This window comes from Gekko japonicus, unplaced genomic scaffold (assembly GCF_001447785.1).
Source record: "Gekko japonicus isolate JY-2015 unplaced genomic scaffold, Gekko_japonicus_V1.1 scaffold1316, whole genome shotgun sequence".
Taxonomy (NCBI): Eukaryota; Metazoa; Chordata; class Lepidosauria; order Squamata; family Gekkonidae; genus Gekko; species Gekko japonicus.
The window spans coordinates 505888-523829 of record NW_015175398.1 but is presented as its reverse complement, the minus strand read 5'-3'; the positions used below and the strand labels follow the sequence as shown (position 1 = coordinate 523829).

General features: G+C 43.7%; 1 protein-coding gene across 1 annotated transcript in view; it reads left to right on the top strand.

The window, feature by feature from the left end:
- The first annotated feature begins 621 nt into the window (after positions 1–621).
- The window catches only part of LIN7C (lin-7 homolog C (C. elegans)), an 18835-nt gene continuing 1514 nt past the window's right edge, over positions 622–17942 (top strand). The window contains exons 1-4 of the mRNA XM_015425687.1: positions 622–698; positions 12253–12371; positions 13203–13274; positions 14642–14851. Of these exons, the coding sequence (XP_015281173.1) occupies positions 662–698; positions 12253–12371; positions 13203–13274; positions 14642–14851 (438 nt within the window). The 5' untranslated portion in view covers positions 622–661. The remainder of the gene's footprint in view (positions 699–12252; positions 12372–13202; positions 13275–14641; positions 14852–17942) is intronic.

Below are 17942 nucleotides of genomic sequence, written 5' to 3'. Positions count from 1 at the left end.
GTGCAGCAGCCAAGTTCCATGATCAGAAAAACTGCATTTTTTTCTAAGTATGAAACTGGCTCTTGTGAACGGCTATGATTCCTTGCTTTTGCTCAACTAGCCTGTGCTTGGCCAATAGAGACTAGCAGCCAGCTGTGGTAACATCAGCAGTATAGCTTAATCGTAATAATGGAACGACATCATGTGACTTCAGGCTATTCTTTGCCAAGCAAGGAGCTTGCCAGTAAATTGATTACTCTTTTGTTTTAAACTGGCTTCTGTAGGTAACATCTGCTCACCCCGGCCTTTCTGTTGGTGCTTTTTGTGATCTAAGCTGGAACAACCCTTCCTTAATTTTTAAGGTGGCACCGGTCTCCTGTTCCGGTTTCAGACAAGCATGTGTAGGGCCGACCTCAACTTACTATCGACACGTGCGTGTCGCCACTTGCCAGCTCCTACTGAGGCGTACTCGTCCGAGTAAACATTCACAAAAGCGAACTATACGACAGGAGGCGAACAAGCGCTTCCCTACATGGTAGATAACCGAGACCCAGAGCGGACCAACCCCGGCCGGAGGCGGAGCTACTTCCCCGCTTCCCCTTCCTTCGCGTTTCCTAGTCCGTTCCGTGGCTCCGCCCCTACCAGGCGTCACTTCCCTGAAAGCAGCTGAGCGGAAGGAAAAATGGCGGCGCTGGGAGAGCCTGTGCGGCTGGAAAGAGGTGAAGGCGCGGGGAGTGATGGGCCGTGGGAAAGCCAGCCACGCTGCAGGGGAGCAACGGAGGACTCCGGGAGGGATGGGGAGGTGGTGTGCATAGCAGGTGGACCTGGTGGCTTTGGGCAGGGGCGGTCGGTCAGGGCAAAGGGCCCCACAGCCGGCCCAGCACCCCCAAGGGGGCGGGGGGAGCGCCTGCCTGCGAACAAGAGGTGCCTGACCGGCTTGGCAGGGCAAGGCTCGTCCTGTCGCTCGCAGAGCGAGGTGAGATCGGGCGGGGCGGCCGTGCGCCTAGCTAAAGAGGCCGTCTCTCTTCTTGGGCTTGGGTGGCCGTGGTGAGGTGGTGACCCCTTGGCCGTCGGCGTTTTTGTGGTTGTTCAGCCGCACAGTCGAGTCCGACTCTTCGCGACCAGATCCCGCCAGTCTTCCGCCGTCCTCTGAAGTTGTCTCAACTTCATGTTCGTTGCATTTATGACACTGTCTCACCATCTCATCCTTTGCCGTCCCCTTCTTCTTTGACCTTCAATCTTTCCCAGCATCAGGGTCTTCTCCAGGGAGTGCTCCCTTCTCATTTGGTGGCCAAAGTATTTGAGCTTCGGTTTCATTATCTGGCCTTCCAGGGAACAGTCAGGGTTGATTTCTTTTAGGATTGACTGATAGGGTTGACTTATTTTGTCTTCTTGCAGTCCAAGGGACTCTCAAGAGTCTTCTTCTCGGTGTCCTTCATGCTCAGTCAGCTTCTGGCATTGGAGGAGAAGTCTCATGGTTGAAGGAGGGGGTTCTTGCTAGTGGTAGCACCGCTGTAGACATAGGCTGTTCTGGGCCCAGGCAGGCAGGCGTGGCTCCCCTGTCCTCTGTTCCTCATCTGTCCCCCTCCTTTGCCCCTCGCTCTTCTGCACTCCTTTCAAAACAGCTCCCTCCTCTGGTTGCCTTGCCAGGGCTTGGAGCCACCCGTTGTCAAGAGTGGGTGACTAAAGAACAGCACTAAGCCTTTCAAATCAGTTGTCCATCTTCAAAGCAAATTAACTGTTCCTTTGAATGCTGAACTCCAAAATTGGGTTTAAAACAATGAACTTCAGATCTAGCGTTCTAAGGCTCTATGAAATACTCTGGGAGTCAAAGCAGATTGGTGGTGTTTATTTAGAACTGACAGGAGTGGAGACTCTTAATTTGTAGTGGTGCATATATGTAGTTGTTGTTTTAATTTAGCACTATACAGATTTTTAAGTTTACACATTTTTAAGCACTGGCATCAAATTTGTGGTGGCTTGTGATTTTTCTAATCTTCTGAATTAAATGTATTATTTTAGTTTATGAACATGTGAGACTACCTAAAGCTGGATCAGATAATTGGCTTGTCCAATCCACAGGTACATACTGGCGACAGTTCTCCAGGATCTAAGGCAGAAGTCTTTCCCATAGGAAAGCATGTGACCTGTATTGCTTTTTTCTGACCTTACATTTATGTAATGAAAGGATATCCTTTTCTCAGACTTTAGTTCAATGAGTGAGACAGTGTCTGCCTGCCTGCCTTCCGTACTATGACACCTCCCCCCCTCAGTTTTACAGACTTTAACCTTTCACTACTGAGCTGTCATAAACTGAGGTGCAAATGGTCGAGCACTAACAGCACTGATTTTACTGGGGTAATATTTCTGATGGTGCCTTAAAGTCATTGAACTGGCCTTGTTGCAAACCATTAAGCCTCTGTATTGGTTCTTCCACCATCTTGTGAAGTAGAAATAACACAAACACCCCTCACGTTGCTACAGGTATTTAGAGATTTATACACCTCCCCCATCTTGTAAAGTGGAAATAACACCCCTCATGTTGCTACAGGTATTTAGAGATTTATACAGTTTTTCTGCCTAATGGGGACCCAAAGTAGTTTACAACATTGTTCCCCCCTCTTCCACATTATCTGTGGGGCAAGCTAGGTTGAGAGATAGTGACTGGACCAGCCTCACCCAGTGAACTTCCATGACAAGTGGAGATTTGTACCTGGGTCTCCCAGATCCTAACCTGACATTCTAACCGCTAACATCGCAAACAGGTAATACTTGTAACAATTCTAAATAAATTGCTTTCGTTTCACATTGAAATCAGTGTGAGTAGACTGGAGTAATTCTGCTCAGGATTGTACTGTTAGTGGGTCAGGCTTGATTTAAATATCAGGCTGTCAGAGTAGAACAACTTCCTTGTGCGTTTTTGTATAGGCTTGGGGTCTTTATTTAAATTATTTTGCTAATTGTACAAAGCAGCCACATATGCTTAGTGCGCATGCCATAGATCTGTAGCCCTTGGAGACGTGCTGGTGTGCTAATTGGGAGCATACAAGTGCTTTGCACAGGTCGCAGCACTGTTTCAATGAGATCTGGAGCCTGTGCTTTGCCAGCTGACTTTTAATCTAGGCATTATTAATATATGAAACCAAGAGGGACATTGTTTTCCAAATGATTTTGTTTTCAAAATTACTGTCTTTTCCGGCTTATTTTATTCAAATGATAGATATGTCAGCTCTGAGCCTGATGTGAGCCTTTCTTGTGTCTTTCTGTCCATCTGTGCCCCCCCCCCATCCAACAAAGGACTTTCCTTCTGATATGACAGAATCACAAGTCATGGTATTTGTATCCAAAATGGAAACTAGCTTGCCATACAGTTAAGCTCTAGTATTGGATTTAATAATGCTCGCCATGCAATTCTATGCAAGTGATTCGCTAATTTCAGTGTGCTTAGACTGGAGTAATCAGTGTAGTGCACTATTAATTCTGATGAAGTTAATGCAATAGAATGGGGTTAAATTCAAGCCTTTAGCAAAACACTGTGTTTGATCAGGTTGCACAAGGCAACTGTTGAAGAGAGCAGCAGAGTAGAGACTAGGAAGAGGTGTTGGATGTTTTCTGTTACAATTTTGCATTTTTTCAAGATTTCAGTTGTCAAAACTGGCATAGGTAGTAGTTTGGGAAACAAGCCTAGATTCATGTGTCCTGGTTACTACTTTGTAATTCAGATCTGATGTTTTGGTTTGTACTGAATTTAAACGGGGCATTTTGCACTGAGGAATATGCTGCTTAAGTAGAAATGTGTATCAGGGGGCCTTGATGCCTGCTGTTTGTGTTCCTTACCCCAAAACTTGTTCATTACAGCAGCTGTTTTTCACAGTAGATTAGCTGCTGTGTCTGTTGTGGGGAGGGGAAAGGAGTTTGTAAGCCGCTCTGTGACTCCCTTGGGTAGTGAAGGGTGGGGTATAAATCCAATCTCTTCTCCTTCTCTAAATCACTACTTTAACATGATCCTCTGCTTAGCATCATTTTCTTTTTAAGTATTGCTAATTAGAGTCATGGACAAAGTGCAATGCATTCATCAATGGCTACTTGCTGTGGTGACTAAATGGATTTAAAAACAGTAAACTGTTGAATACCAGTGCTAAGAGACACTGTTTACTCCAGGATAACCACTTGGCTACTCTGTAAAGTAGGATGTTTGATTATAGATTGCGGACCTGAACCAACATGCAAACTGTTATGTTTTCTTCATTGCATTATTCTGCCACTCTTCTGAAACAAACCTGTCAAAATAATTTGGTCCTTTGGGGAAAGACATTGTTACTGTGTTAACCCAAAATGTAGTGGGGAAAGTCCTCTTTTTCAGGGAGGGAATTCTAAAGAAGCCTGCTTAAACTAGTATATATATTTTTATTATTCTTGGCTGAAGTTCCTGGTAGTGTAGAATTGCTGCTGCACATACATGGGCAATTCCTTTATCATATTAACTTTTTCTGGTATTCTTCTTTGGGGGGATGTCTGCTGTCTCTCAGCCTCCTCTATATAGCCTAACTTGTTTGTGGTGACAGAGGCCCCTCCTTTTTCAGCTCTTTGACATTATATCAGAATGGATTTGAGGCTGTTTATTGTATCCCTTTTTGCATGGCTGAGATTGAAAGTGATGATGCTAGTTGATTATTTCAGCCTGGATATGGCAGTGAGAACATTCTGTGTAAAAATCCAACATGGCATTATTTGGACCATTATTTACAATGGTTGCTATTGGTGGTAGCACAGACTAGCTAGCCATGTTAAACGATTCAACACCTATAGTGCCTAAGAAAGATGTCATTTCTGTTTTAAGCCCTGGTTTATACAATAACATTTCCTCATAAATTCTAATTCAGTATTTTCATGCTGGAATCTCCCTATGAACTTCCCAGTGCCGTATAGTGGTTAAGAGCGGTGGACTCGGATCTGGAGAACCATGTTTGAGTCCCCACTCCTCCACATAAAGCCAGCTGGGTGACCTTTGGCCAGTCACCGTTCTCTCAGAGCTCTCTCAGCCTCACCTACCTCACAGGTTGTCTGTTGTGGGGAGAGAAAGGGAAGACAATTGTAAGCCACTCTGAGACTCCTTCAGGTGGTGGAGAGCAGGGTATAAAAACTGACTCTTCTTCTGTGAAGTTTCTTTTTGGGTTTTTTGGGGTATTTTTTAATATATGCATGTGTGTGTGTGCACGCACCTGGAAGTCATCTGTGAAGTTTCTTTTTGGGTATTTTTTAATATATGCTTGTGTGTGTGTGCACGCACCTGGAAGTCATGGCGACCTCTAGTGACTGACCCCTACTAGGGGCCTGGAAGATATTCAGAGAGGTGGCTAAATAAAGCCTGCCCCTGTCTCCCGCCTCTGGTATTTCAAGGAGGTCTCCCATCCAAGTCCTTGCCAGAGTTGACCCTGTGTTATGTCTTGTAAATAATACCTCCATGTTAGTCTTCAGATCAGTCTTTATTGCTCTCAGTCACAGAAGTTTAAAACAGATCTCACAGCTGCAATCACTCCCACTTCCTAGCCCTGACTTACATACAATCCTCTTAAAGAAACATACACCACATCTTAGCTTCCGAGATCGGGCTTGCCTGGGCTATCCAGGTCAGGGCTTCTGTGAAGTTTCTTTATAACTGAACTGAGTGTCAGCATTCTTCTGTAGAGCATCCTGGTAGACTGACATGTTCTCCTTCTGTTCCCAAATGTTTTCATATTGAATCTCAACTGGAGTCCATTAATTTTTTTCTGTACAGACTGAACTATATGTCCTTTGTAGACAGCAAAAGCGCATTGTTTATAGATGATTCTGTGTATCACTTTGGGGAATGAACAAGTGGATGGGACCATAATGTCATGACGTGGTGTTATTAGATCCTTTAATAGAGTTGTCTGGTTGATGCGGGGATAACATTAAACTGTTGCCAGTATTTGTATTTATTTATGTATTCATTTATAGTCTGGCTTTCTTGCTTAGATTCAAGGTGGATTATAAAAATTAATTCAAACAAACGGCAGTAAGCAGTACAGTAGTACTAGCATTACAGAATTGGAAAACAGTGCAAAAATACCTCTAAGACACCACTATAATGCAGAAAATAGGTTACAAAGGTAGAAGACAATGAAGTAAAAGGAAGGTGATACATGCAATAAACACTGCAAGACTACCAACCTATTCCTTTATAAAAGTAATGTCCTGAGCTGTTCCATTATACTATTGTCCAGGGTTAGTTGTAGATCAATAATGATACATTGAAATGGTTGAGCTGGGGACTATAGATGACAAGTGGGGTTTTGGTCTCCTTCTCACTGAGGCCTGGCCAGTAGTAGTCTCTCTCTCACCACAAATCTGGCCTTGTCGGTCTGCTGCTTGACCTAGTTGAGTGGGTGCTGCACTTTTAAGAATGTTTTTTGAAGTGTAAATTCCTGTCCAAGGAACTGGAATACATACCACTGTCTTGTCATGATTGGCTGTAAACAGTAGATAGTATGTTCTGGATGGTAACTAGAAATATGGAGATATGTAGTACAAATTTATTTATTAAATTTATATGCTGCCTCTCACTGCCAGGTGATCTCAAGGCTGCTAACGGCAGTTAAACTATTAACAAATGTTAATAGTTAAAATTTTAATAAATCTCAGTGTAAAACATAATACAAATAAAACTAAAAAGTAGCCCACATAAGCAAACCCAACTCACTAAAAAAATTTTTTTTTTGGGGGGGGGGGTTATGTTGGAAGAGGCGATCTGTCAGGTATGAAGGTCCCAGAATGTTTAGGGTTTTAAAGGTAATTGCCAGCACCTTGAATCTTATCCAAAATGCAATCAGTAGCGAGTACAGCTGTTTCAAGACAGGGTAGATACAATGTCTCCAAGGAGGACCAGTCAGCAATCTTGCTGGTGCATTCCCAACTACCTGTAGTTTCTGGAGCGCCTTCAAGGGCACGTTACAGTCGTCTAAGCAGACAGTGATTGTGGCATGAATCACCATGGCTAGGTCAGAATGGGACAGATATGGAGACAGTTGGTGGGCTTGACACAGATAGAAAAACACGGTCCTTGCCACTGCTGACCCCTGCTTGTCGAGGAACAAGGAAAAGTCAAACCTAAGCTCTTAACAGAGTCTACTGATAAGAGTTGGCCCCCTTTCCTTTTCTTTGTACCCTTAGAAGCTCATTGATTCACAAATCTTGAGCAGCAAAAGACACATTTCTTATTTTTTAGGTGCAGGGGTTAAAAGGACTGATACAAACTTTGCAGTTGCTAGAGTTGGACCCCATCACGAGCCGGGAGCTGAAGTCTCCCTGGATGTCCAGACCTTCCCAGCCAGATGATCCCTGTCTTAGATGGATTTAATTTTAGCCAGCTCTGCTTCAACCAGTGAACCATGGCCTCAAGGCAATGGGCCGGATATGCCAGTGCAGAGTCCAGCTTTTTATCCAGCAAGGAGGAAGAGCTGGGTGTCATATGCATTTTGGTGGCATCCAACCCAGACCTCCTAATCAGCTCAGATAGAGGGTGCATATATATACATACATACACACACACATTGACGAGAGAATTGCACCGTGCAGAACGCCACACTTGAGAGAGTGCTCAGTGGAACACTCATCCCCAGCCACTATCGTCCAATGGTGTCCCTGGAGGAACAAAAAGAACTATGCAAAGGCGGTCCCACAAACCCCCAGTGGGGCCAGGCGTTCGACCAGGATCGAATAATCAACTGTGTCAGATGCTGCTGACAAGTCCAATAAAATCAGCAGCGCAGACCCCCCCCCAATCCAATTGATGGCAGAGGTCATCCATCAAGGCTGCTACTGGAAGGGGTTGAGTTCCAATGTCTCATCCAGGAGCTCCTGAGGCTGTTCTGCCACTGCCCTCTCAATCACCTTCCCAAGATAAGAAAGATTTTATGTTGGGCAGTAATTGGCTAGGTTCTCAGGATCTAACGATCGTTCCTTGAGAAGGGGCCTGCCTAACTGACTTCCTTCAAGGACCTAGGAGAGCAACTCTGGGAGAGAGAGAAAAATTAATTATCTCTTTCACGGGTTCTCCAACCAACAGCAAGATCTAACCAGCCATGAGGGGCAGGGATCCAAGGGGCAGGTTGTTGGCTGTAGAGCAGACAGGATCCCGTCAATATCAGCAGACCAGAGCTGTTATTGTTTTGTTCATGAGTCCAAACAACAATTGAATGTGAATGAAATAACGCAAATTTTCAAATTTATATTTGTTCTATATTTAGAATACCTATTCTTAAATGCCTCAAATAATTAAAATGGCTTACATTCAGAGAGTCTCAATTACAAAAGGTAGTTGTTTGGGAGATAGAATAATCGGTACTCAGAAGTAATGGTGAAATATTGTAATAGCAAATATAGGATATTGTGGCTTAAGCCCAGTTTGCAAAACAGTTATGAAGAAATGGATGCATTGATAGATTAGAATGGATCTTGGTTTTTACAGCGCTGATGTCTCAAAGTCCTGAGTAATTCTTTGATTTTTACAAAAGAACTAATAAAACCATTCATAGGATACAATAAAATAAGACTTGAATATTATTTTTATTACTGCTGTCTTTTGGGGGCTCCAGATAGGGCCAAAAGGTGGCATGCAAATCACCTAAATAATTAAATATGCTATGGCAGATAGTTCCCCTGAAGATTTGAATGGCCCCTGAGAAGCTCTGCTTATCTCACACTTAACCTCAACTTCTTGCCCTAAAAAAAGGTAAAGGTTTCCCTTGCTCAAAAGCTAGTCGAATCCGACTCTGGGGGGCGGTGCTCATCTCAGTTTCCAAGCCGAAGAGCCAGCACTGTTTGAAGACATTTCCATGGTCCTGTGGCTGGCGTGACTAAACACTGAGGCCCATGGAACACTGTTATGCTAACTGACAGTTGATTCCCCCCTTCCCCCCATTGCCGATGTTTAACACTGAAGAATACTCACCGTGTAGTTGTGGTGACATGGGTGAGATAGCTTAAATCCTGATCATTTTCTTTCATGAGGTACTTTTGTTTATGGCTGGTAAAACGTGCTATAATGTAGTATTTAAGTCTTAACCAGCTACCAGCAATTGCCTTGCTTAACATTTCCAAGGATACAGTTATCTCCTATCCTCTGTCAAAATGGTATTCAGGGCAGTTCATAAAGTGAAAAAATGGAACAATTGAAGAATACAACATAAAAACAGCAATAAAAAAGTCAGCAGGATACAATGTGGTCTCATCTTCCACCAGAGGCCCTCTAGAAAAGTAAAGTCCTTACAGATCCCTAGAAGTTCAAGAGTGAAAGAGCTAGACAGGTTTTTGGGGCAGGAAGTTCAAAAACTGGGGGCAGGGGGAGAGACTACTGAAAGAGTTCTGTCCTGCCTGCTCATTAATTTCATGTCATTTACGGCAGGTACACAGAACAGGCCACCAGTGGCTGATCTCATAAACCTGCCAATAATTTATGTGCAAAGATGGTCCCTCGGATACCAGGTCCAAGGCCATTTAGGCTCAAAATCTTTATTATGTATTATTTTCTAGCCTCCTGGTAGTCATTACAATAACTTACAGTAACTTCCATATTTGTTTTGGACATCATCTTATTCTTTGTTCCTCAGTCACTCAAGGGGAATTAAACAGTCCTTGCCAAGGGTATGACAGCCTGACACTTGGACTCAGCTGTTGACTTCTGCTACCTGTCATGCAAAGCCTCTGTGTTTTGATTTCTAATCTTCAAAGCCCGAACATTGGGATATATTATTTTTTGCTCAGTTCTTTTGATGGGTAGCAGCAGCAACAACAGAAGACTTAATGATTTCCATGCCCAGTGGTAAAACTTTTGACAACTGCTTGCTAAGTAGATGCGAGATCCTATGATAGATCCTGAGTATGGAATGCAGCAGAAGAAATCAGAGTTCTGTTGTGTGAGACCTCTCGCCAAGCCATTTCTCTAACTGTAAGCCTATTTCCAGCTCTGAAAGGTGAGAGCAGGGCAAATTCCAGCACATACTGTGGTAACTCTTTGAATGAAAGACTTACAACTTCCATTATGGGAACTAATTCCACTTCATTTAATGCAGGCACACAGAGCGGGACACCAGTGGCTGATCTTATGAACCTTCCCAAGATTTATGGGGAGCCTGTTTTTACTAAATATTTATGTAGTGAGGTTAGGATAGGTATCATCAGCTGCTACCCAGTGATATTGTAAAACCTATAGAATGGAAAGGGTATCCTGTCTAAAAGGATTGTTCAGGAATTCGATACCTGACAGCAGAATATAGTTGAATAATTTCCTTTTGCTCTTTGAACCCGTTCTTAGATTGGATCCATCAGCAGAAGACAGTGATAACTGTGCATTTCCCCCACATTTCCCTTCCCCTAGGAGTCCTTTCCAACACCGGGAACTATAGCCACTTACGATAGCTTGGATGCTTTGGGAAGCATTATTCCCCCCACCTTCTCTAAAATATCATGGTGCTTCTGTTCATCTCATGAATCTTCCTGTCTTTCCTGCAATCTTTTCCACACCTGTTTTGCTGCAGTGTTTTGGGAAGAATCACAGCAAAGTCAGGATGGCACCCATGTGGATGGGAAAGGCCAGATCTTCTAGGTCCTACCCACATTTGCAGCATTTCCCCGGCCCCAGTCCCTCATGGCCATGTCTCGTTCTGTGACTGGAGGAATCTGCCCTTTACCATGTTACACAGCCTTCCGTATGTCAGGTTTTCTGACGCTTCAGCTTTCATCCGTTCCTGTTAAATATTCAGGATCTAGAAACTTACTTTATTAAGAGAATGAAAGCTGGGAATTCAGGAAACCTGGTAGAAAGAATGTTTTTAGCGCTATAACAATATTCAATTTGCGGATTTAGAAGAAAGGAAAAACTCCCTGGTGTTAGGGAGGGTTGCCTGCGTGTGGGGAACGTGAGGAAGCCTGCCATGGGAAAGCCCCATTTTTGCTGCACTGTCCCGGCAAGCCTGTTCCTGTATGGGAAACATGTTTATTCTTGGGATCACTGGACTTGAGTGGGCTAATAGCTGCACGAGCCTGGAGGCTTCAGTGAAGAAAGCGGTAAGGGACAAAATAAGAACATAAGAACATAAGAGATGCCAATGTTGGATCAGGCCAAAGGCCCATCCAGTCCAACACTCTGTGTCACACAGTGGCCAGAAATACCAGGTGCCATCAGGAGGTCCACCAGTGGGGCCAGGACACTAGAAGCCCTCCCACTGTTGACCCCCCCAAGCACCAAGAAGGCAGAGCATCACTTGCCCCAGAGCCCCTATCTATACCTTGTGGCTAATAGCCACTGATGGACCTCTGCTCCATATGCCTATCTAATTCCCTTTTGAAGCCGTCCATGCTTGTAGCCGCCACCACTTCCTGTGGCAGTCCTCTGTAATCCGTTTTCCATCAGTGCAGCTGATGTGTTCCCTTTTTCTTATGGGAATTTGGATTTATAGGAAATAAAAATGGTAGTAAAACTGTAGTCAGAAACTTTAAAAAGTAGGTGTCTGATTTGGAAATAGACTTAATTAACATTTGAGGCATGGTCCATAAGGGTTGCCGGTCTCCCCGCTTAATGGTCATCTTTGAAAAACTGATGGGTACACCAGCCAATCCCTTCTGGGTGCGTTCAGACGCAGCCTTTACAACGGATTCTGTGCCGGTTGAAATCGATGTACCTACCGGCGTTCAGACGGGGAACATCTGTCTTCCCACTCTATCCGTTATAAAGAGCTGTACACCGTTGCGCATTTCTGCCGGCATAAACTGCACCGGTTCCAATCGGTGCAGTTTCTGCCGGCAGAAAGCTCCCGTCTGAACGCACCCTCTGTGTTTTAAGCTTTCAAATCATGTCAACTTTCAAATGTTCTCCTAATGAAAAGAATCAACGTAACAGAATAATGGGAATACATGAGATTTGCACCACTTGAATGGAGTACAGATGTGGGACAGAGTGCAAATGATTAGAACTGGGTAAAGAACTGACGGGAAGATACACCCTAATTCAAGGGAAATCATACTTAAGGCTTAGAGAAGCCAATGGTGATCGGTTCAGGCCTCACTGAAATAAAGAAAACTGAAGGAGACAAAAGGTATTGGAGTGTTCTGTGAAAGGAAAGTCTGGATGCAGTTCCATTTGTAGTGCTTGGAATAGGAAAGACCCTTCAAGGCTATCATAGAAACGAATAATGGCAATTGAGTAGTAAAATGTAGTCATTCGTGTTATGTCCCCCTCTTATCTTTCTTCAGACATTTGTCGGGCTATTGAGTTGCTGGAAAAGCTACAAAGGAGTGGAGAAGTACCACCACAAAAACTGCAAGCTTTACAAAGAGTCCTTCAAAGTGAGTTCTGTAATGCTGTGAGGGAGGTAAGTTTTATTTCAGAATACACACAGTGAATAGCACAAGATGTTCCCTGACTTAAAGTAACACAAGCAGGTTATATTTTTGTTGTTCAGTCGCACAGTCGAGTTCGACTTTTTGCGACCCCATAGACCACATCACACCAGGCCCTCCTGTCCTCTGTCATCCTCCAGATTCTGTTCAACTTCATGTTCGCTGCATTGATAACACTGTCTAACCATCTCATCCTTTGCTGTCCCCTTCTTTTATCTTCAATCTTTCCCAGCATCGGGGTCTTCTCCAGTGAGTGCTCCCTTCTCATTTGGTGGCCAAAGTATTTGAGCTTCATCTTCAGGATCTGGCCTTCCAGGGGACAGTCAGGGTTCATTTCTTTTAGGATTGACTGATTTGATCTCCTTGCACTTCAAGGGACTCTCAAGAGTCTTCTCCAGCACCATAATTTGAAAGCAACTATTCTTTGGCACTCGGCCTTCCTTGTGGTCCAACTCTTGCAGCCATACATTACTACTGGGAATACCATTGCTTTGACCATACGGACTTTTGTTGGCAGGGTGATGTCTCTGCTTTTTATTATGCTGTCTAGGTTTGCCATCGCTTTCCTCCCAAGGAGCAGGCGTCTTTTAATGTCATGGCTGCAGTCACCGTCTGCAGTGATCTTGGATCCCAGGAACGTGAAGTCTGTCACTGCTTCCACGACTTCCCCTTCTGTTTGCCAAGGAGTGATGGGGCCGGATGCCATGATCTTAGTTTTTTGATGTTGAGTTTGATGTTGAATTAGTTAAAAGATGGCGATACGCTCCTATCCTTGAACTCAAAAGCAGTTTCGTTTTCTAAAGGTATACGAGCATGTGTATGAAACTGTGGACATCAGCAGTAGCCCGGAAGTACGAGCGAATGCAACAGCCAAGGTAAGAACCCTGTTCAAGCTAATGAAAGGAAGTTTCTATAAGGGTAGCTTTATAAAAAAATAGTCTGGCCTGTGGTAGCTTCAAGTTAGGACTGTGTTACTACACTTCTTAACAGGTTCATCAGAACTTACCAATTATTTAGAAAAACAATGGGGCCAGATCAGAATCTTGGGATTAATACAGAACAAAGAATGGAAAGACTAGTAGACTTCTAAATGGGAGAACGGAAGAGGATCTCTTAGCCAAAGACAAAGGTCTCCCAGTGGGTTTTAATGCACTGCAGCAGCTGATCTTTACAAACGCATCCACAAAGCAGCAGTAAGCGTCTGGCTAGCTCCCTATCCTTTGTGCACAGGGTGCTAACATGGCATTCTTGCCTGGGCTTGAGCCAAGCTAGGCATTACAGTGGCCACAGGTCCAACTCGTGATCACCAACACCATTTTAGAAAGAATTTGGCCATTTAAAATGCTACAAGGGTACAGTACTGATTGGGCCTACACTTGGAAAGGTACCGGGGGTGTGTGTGCAAGATTGCCTGGTCTCACTGCATCAAGAGGATTGGGCCCTTGCACCATTTTTAAATGGCAAAATCCTTTTCCAGAATGGCATTAGCAGCCACAGTTCAGACTTATGGCCACCGTAATGTGTAATTTGGCTCTTAATGTATTGTTTAGTAGCTGATAGCTCGGAAAAGCAGAAATAGGGAGGAAGAAAGTGCTGATTAGTTTGGGATTGTCAGAAGCTGAGTCCAGACTCTTTAGGATTTTGAAGGGGGTGAGGGGTGTACTGCTAGTCTTTAGCATTGATTTCAGAGGGATAGCTGTATTAGCCTATTGCAGAACAATAACAAAAAAGCCCAGCGACACCTTGTAGACTAACAACATTTATTCCAGCATATGTTTTCTGACTCAGAACAAACTTTCTTAGATGGAAGATCCAAGAATCCTTAGTGCGTTCTGTTGTTTCCTATTACAGTAATCCACAGTACCGTTCCCATTTAGGGCTGCTTTCTATAAAATGTTTTGTACTTGGTTTCTCGTGCCCAAGTTAAAAATGTATGGTGTTGTGTTTTATGAAGAGCACATGTGTGTGTTAATTGTAGTCTTTGCTTTCAAACAGCATGCCAGTGGGAACAATCACTCCTCTCTGTGCATGCATCTTGAAAGAGAATACATTTATAATGTGTGTGTGTGGTTTTGTCTGGATAATCGAGTCAGAGTACAAAACATCTCTTAAAAAGTGACCATGAGATTAACATAAATTCTGCCAAAGTAGACAGATTCAACAAGATATTTTGAAATGTTTGGAATTAAAATGAACAGTGTGAAGTGTTTGGGGGGAAAAATTAAGGATTTCTATTTTGCAGGCCACTGTAGCAGCCTTTGCTGCCAGCGAAGGTCATTCCCATCCCAGAGTTGTTGAGCTGCCAAAAACGGAAGAAGGGCTTGGATTCAACATCATGGGAGGCAAAGAGCAAAATTCTCCAATCTATATATCCCGAATTATCCCAGGTGGTATTGCTGATAGACACGGGGGATTGAAGCGTGGAGACCAGCTTCTTTCTGTAAACGGAGTGGTAGGGATGGAATTTAACTTCCACTTGTAGTAGCTACTTCTGACCACTTGGGGGCATTGTTTGTTTGTTCTTGGAGCAGGAAACAGAGGTTCAGCTCTTTGTAAAGGGAAACAAGTTGAAAGATGGTCCTGGAATGTATTTCTAGACTTCTAGAATTAGGCCCCATTTTTATTCCCCCCAGATACCAATATTGATATTTTCTATGCAGGAGTACCTTAAAAGATACCAGGTGTTTCCTGTACAGTCATACTGTCAGAAAAGGAGGACATCTCTATTAATGAATTTGAAGGTTTCACCCCAGACAAGGAGGAATAGGGCAGAATATGCTCCTGTGTCTGGCCAAATAATTGAAGAATGCAAATATTTATTGATCTTAAATCTCTTAAATCAGTACCTAAGAGGGGTACCGATTGTGTAGATAAACAAATGTATTTTCAGGACTCTAAAGAGCTGTGACTTCAAAATGACCCTCCACCCACAGATAAGAATGTACACTCCAGTACAAAAGGGATTGCATACAGGTGGCCTTGCGGGCACGGAAGAGAGCCTATTAGCATCTTTTGGTGCTTTGCCATTAAAAGAACAGGATGACATGTTACAGTGATTACAAAGGCTGATGTCTACCCTGTGTGATATTAAAATACAATCTGATTGTAAATTGGAAGAACAACCCTAGCCAGTAGAGTTGTCACCCTGGGATGAGAGATCACTTCTGCCTCCAAGCCCTTTCAGACTCAGGTTACTAGATGGTACAGTTGGGGACCCAGCTTTTAAGGGGGGGGGGGGAATGATTGACTCAAAGTACTGTCCTGGAACATGACTGGGTGGGATGCTAGGATGATGACAAGTGATGTTTAAAAAAATTCGATCAGATGTGACCAAGTTTTACTCCAGGAAACTTGGGCAAAGGTTAAGGTTTATGTTTCTGGTTTTACCTCATACTCATTGCCTGCAGTTGATACTGGGGGAAATGGGAGGTGCTCTGGAGGGCTGATCTGCTTAATCTCAGTAAACGTCAAAGTGAAGGTGACTGAGCTGTCTAATAGCTCCCCATATGCAATGGCGTTCTTCTTGGAGTTCAAGGAACTTTCTGTAATTTTGATGACTATTTATTTCCTGCCATATGTTCACAAGCTTAAGATCTCTCAGTGCTGGAACCAGTTAGATGTCTGTTTAGAGAACTTGGTTAGGCTTCGTCCAATTACCCCAGTAGTATTGGCTGGGGACTTTAATGCTAGGGTTGGGGAGGCAAATGAGGCACTTTTTTGAAACGCTTTAAATTCTGATAACAGGTATTCCAATTATGAATTATAGAAGATCCAAAGATAGGGAAATTAGGCGCTGGTAGATATTTTGCATCCTTATTATCAAAGAATGATCTAGTGATATTAAATGGATGCACTCAGTTAGATGAAAAGGGAGATTATGCATGTATAAACCATAAAGGGGCAAGTGTAGTGGATTATTTTGTTGCTTCTGCCGATCTTCTTAAAGAATTGAAATCTCGGAAGTAATAGATTACCTAGGTGGTGATCACTATCCAGTGCATTTATGACTACATTTACGTATTTGTCACTTCGTACCTTCTGTAACGAAAATAGCCCTAGACACATAACACTTTAAGACCACTGAGGTGGCATGAAGCTATGGAAGAGAAAGTGAAAGAATATGGGAAATATGGAACTTCTTACTGAATTAGTTGACCTGTTCCAGCCTGTACTGGTAACAGATGGACTAAAGGTAGGGATGCCAGTCCCCAGGTGGGGGCAGGGGATCCCCTGATTTTTCGGGTTTCCCCCAGACAGTGGCCAGCTGGCTGGCAGGGGAAGCCCCATCCCCAACCGTCATCTGTGGCCCCACTTGAAAGCTCAAGTGGGGGCCACCTGCTTATGCTCTGCAAGTAACAAATCCACTGGTTGCAGGGCAGGCATGTGCGGTGCCCACTTTCCCCCCCAACCATTTAAAGATTGGCGGAAGAGCTCCGTTTTACAGGCCCTGTGGAACTGTAGGAGGTCCCACAGGACCCTGATGTCATCCGGGAGCTTATTCCACCAGTGTGGAGCCGCCACTGAAAAGGCCCTGGCTCTAGTAATGGCCAACCTGGCGTCTCTCGGGCCAGGGAGACTCAGGCAGTTCTGTGTCCCTGACCTCAGTGTTCTCTGGGGCACATATGGGGAAAGGCGGTCCCTCAAGTAGACAGGCCCCCAACCATATAGGGCTTTAAAGGTCAAAACCAGCACTTTGAAACGAATCTGGTAAGCTATTGGCAGCCAGTGCAATGTCTTCAGCACAGGCTGGATGTGGTCTCATATATACAAACTATATGAAGGAATCTGTATAACAGATAACCTTTTAAGGTCATGTGGATACATTCCAACATAATTCCTGTGGCACAAAATAATGCTGTGGAAGTTATCACATTTGGCTACTGAAATGTATAGCCCCACCCAAGGGAATGTGAGATACTCATACTGATTACAGCAGTTCCTTCACCTACAGCATGCATATGTGTGCTGCAATGCTAAATTTATAAAGATCAGGAGCCAGATGTGATTCCCTTCTAGTTTTGAGTATATTATAATATTCTGATGTAAGAGGGAAAGGTTTCTAATTAGCTGTAGAGATTTCTCAGTCTCAGAGAGAGACCTGTCAGCTGATATAATTGAGCACCATTCGCTTGATTTCAGGCTATTGCTGATTCTGTTTTAGTTTTAAAGAATACCCAGTGCTCCTTGCTGCTGTTGTGTCTTGGCTGCTGCTTGTAGAATATCCTAGAGTTGATTGACAGTTGTAATTGGGATCTGGTTTCTGAAACAGTTCTTTAATTTTTTTTGTGGGGCCTGTTGACAGATGAAATCTATGGAAATAGTTTGATTTCCACCGTGATTGACAGCTGCAACTGCTCTGATTCCAGCGATATCGAACTGAGTGATGACTGGGCTGCGAAAAAGTCTCCCAAAATCACTAGAGCTAGCAAATCACCCAAACTTCCCAGGTAATCATTTTGGCCTTTTAAAAACCACATCTTCCTTTTCTTTGAATGTTTGTATTTTTGTTACGGCAAAAGGGCATCATATATAGTTAGAACAAA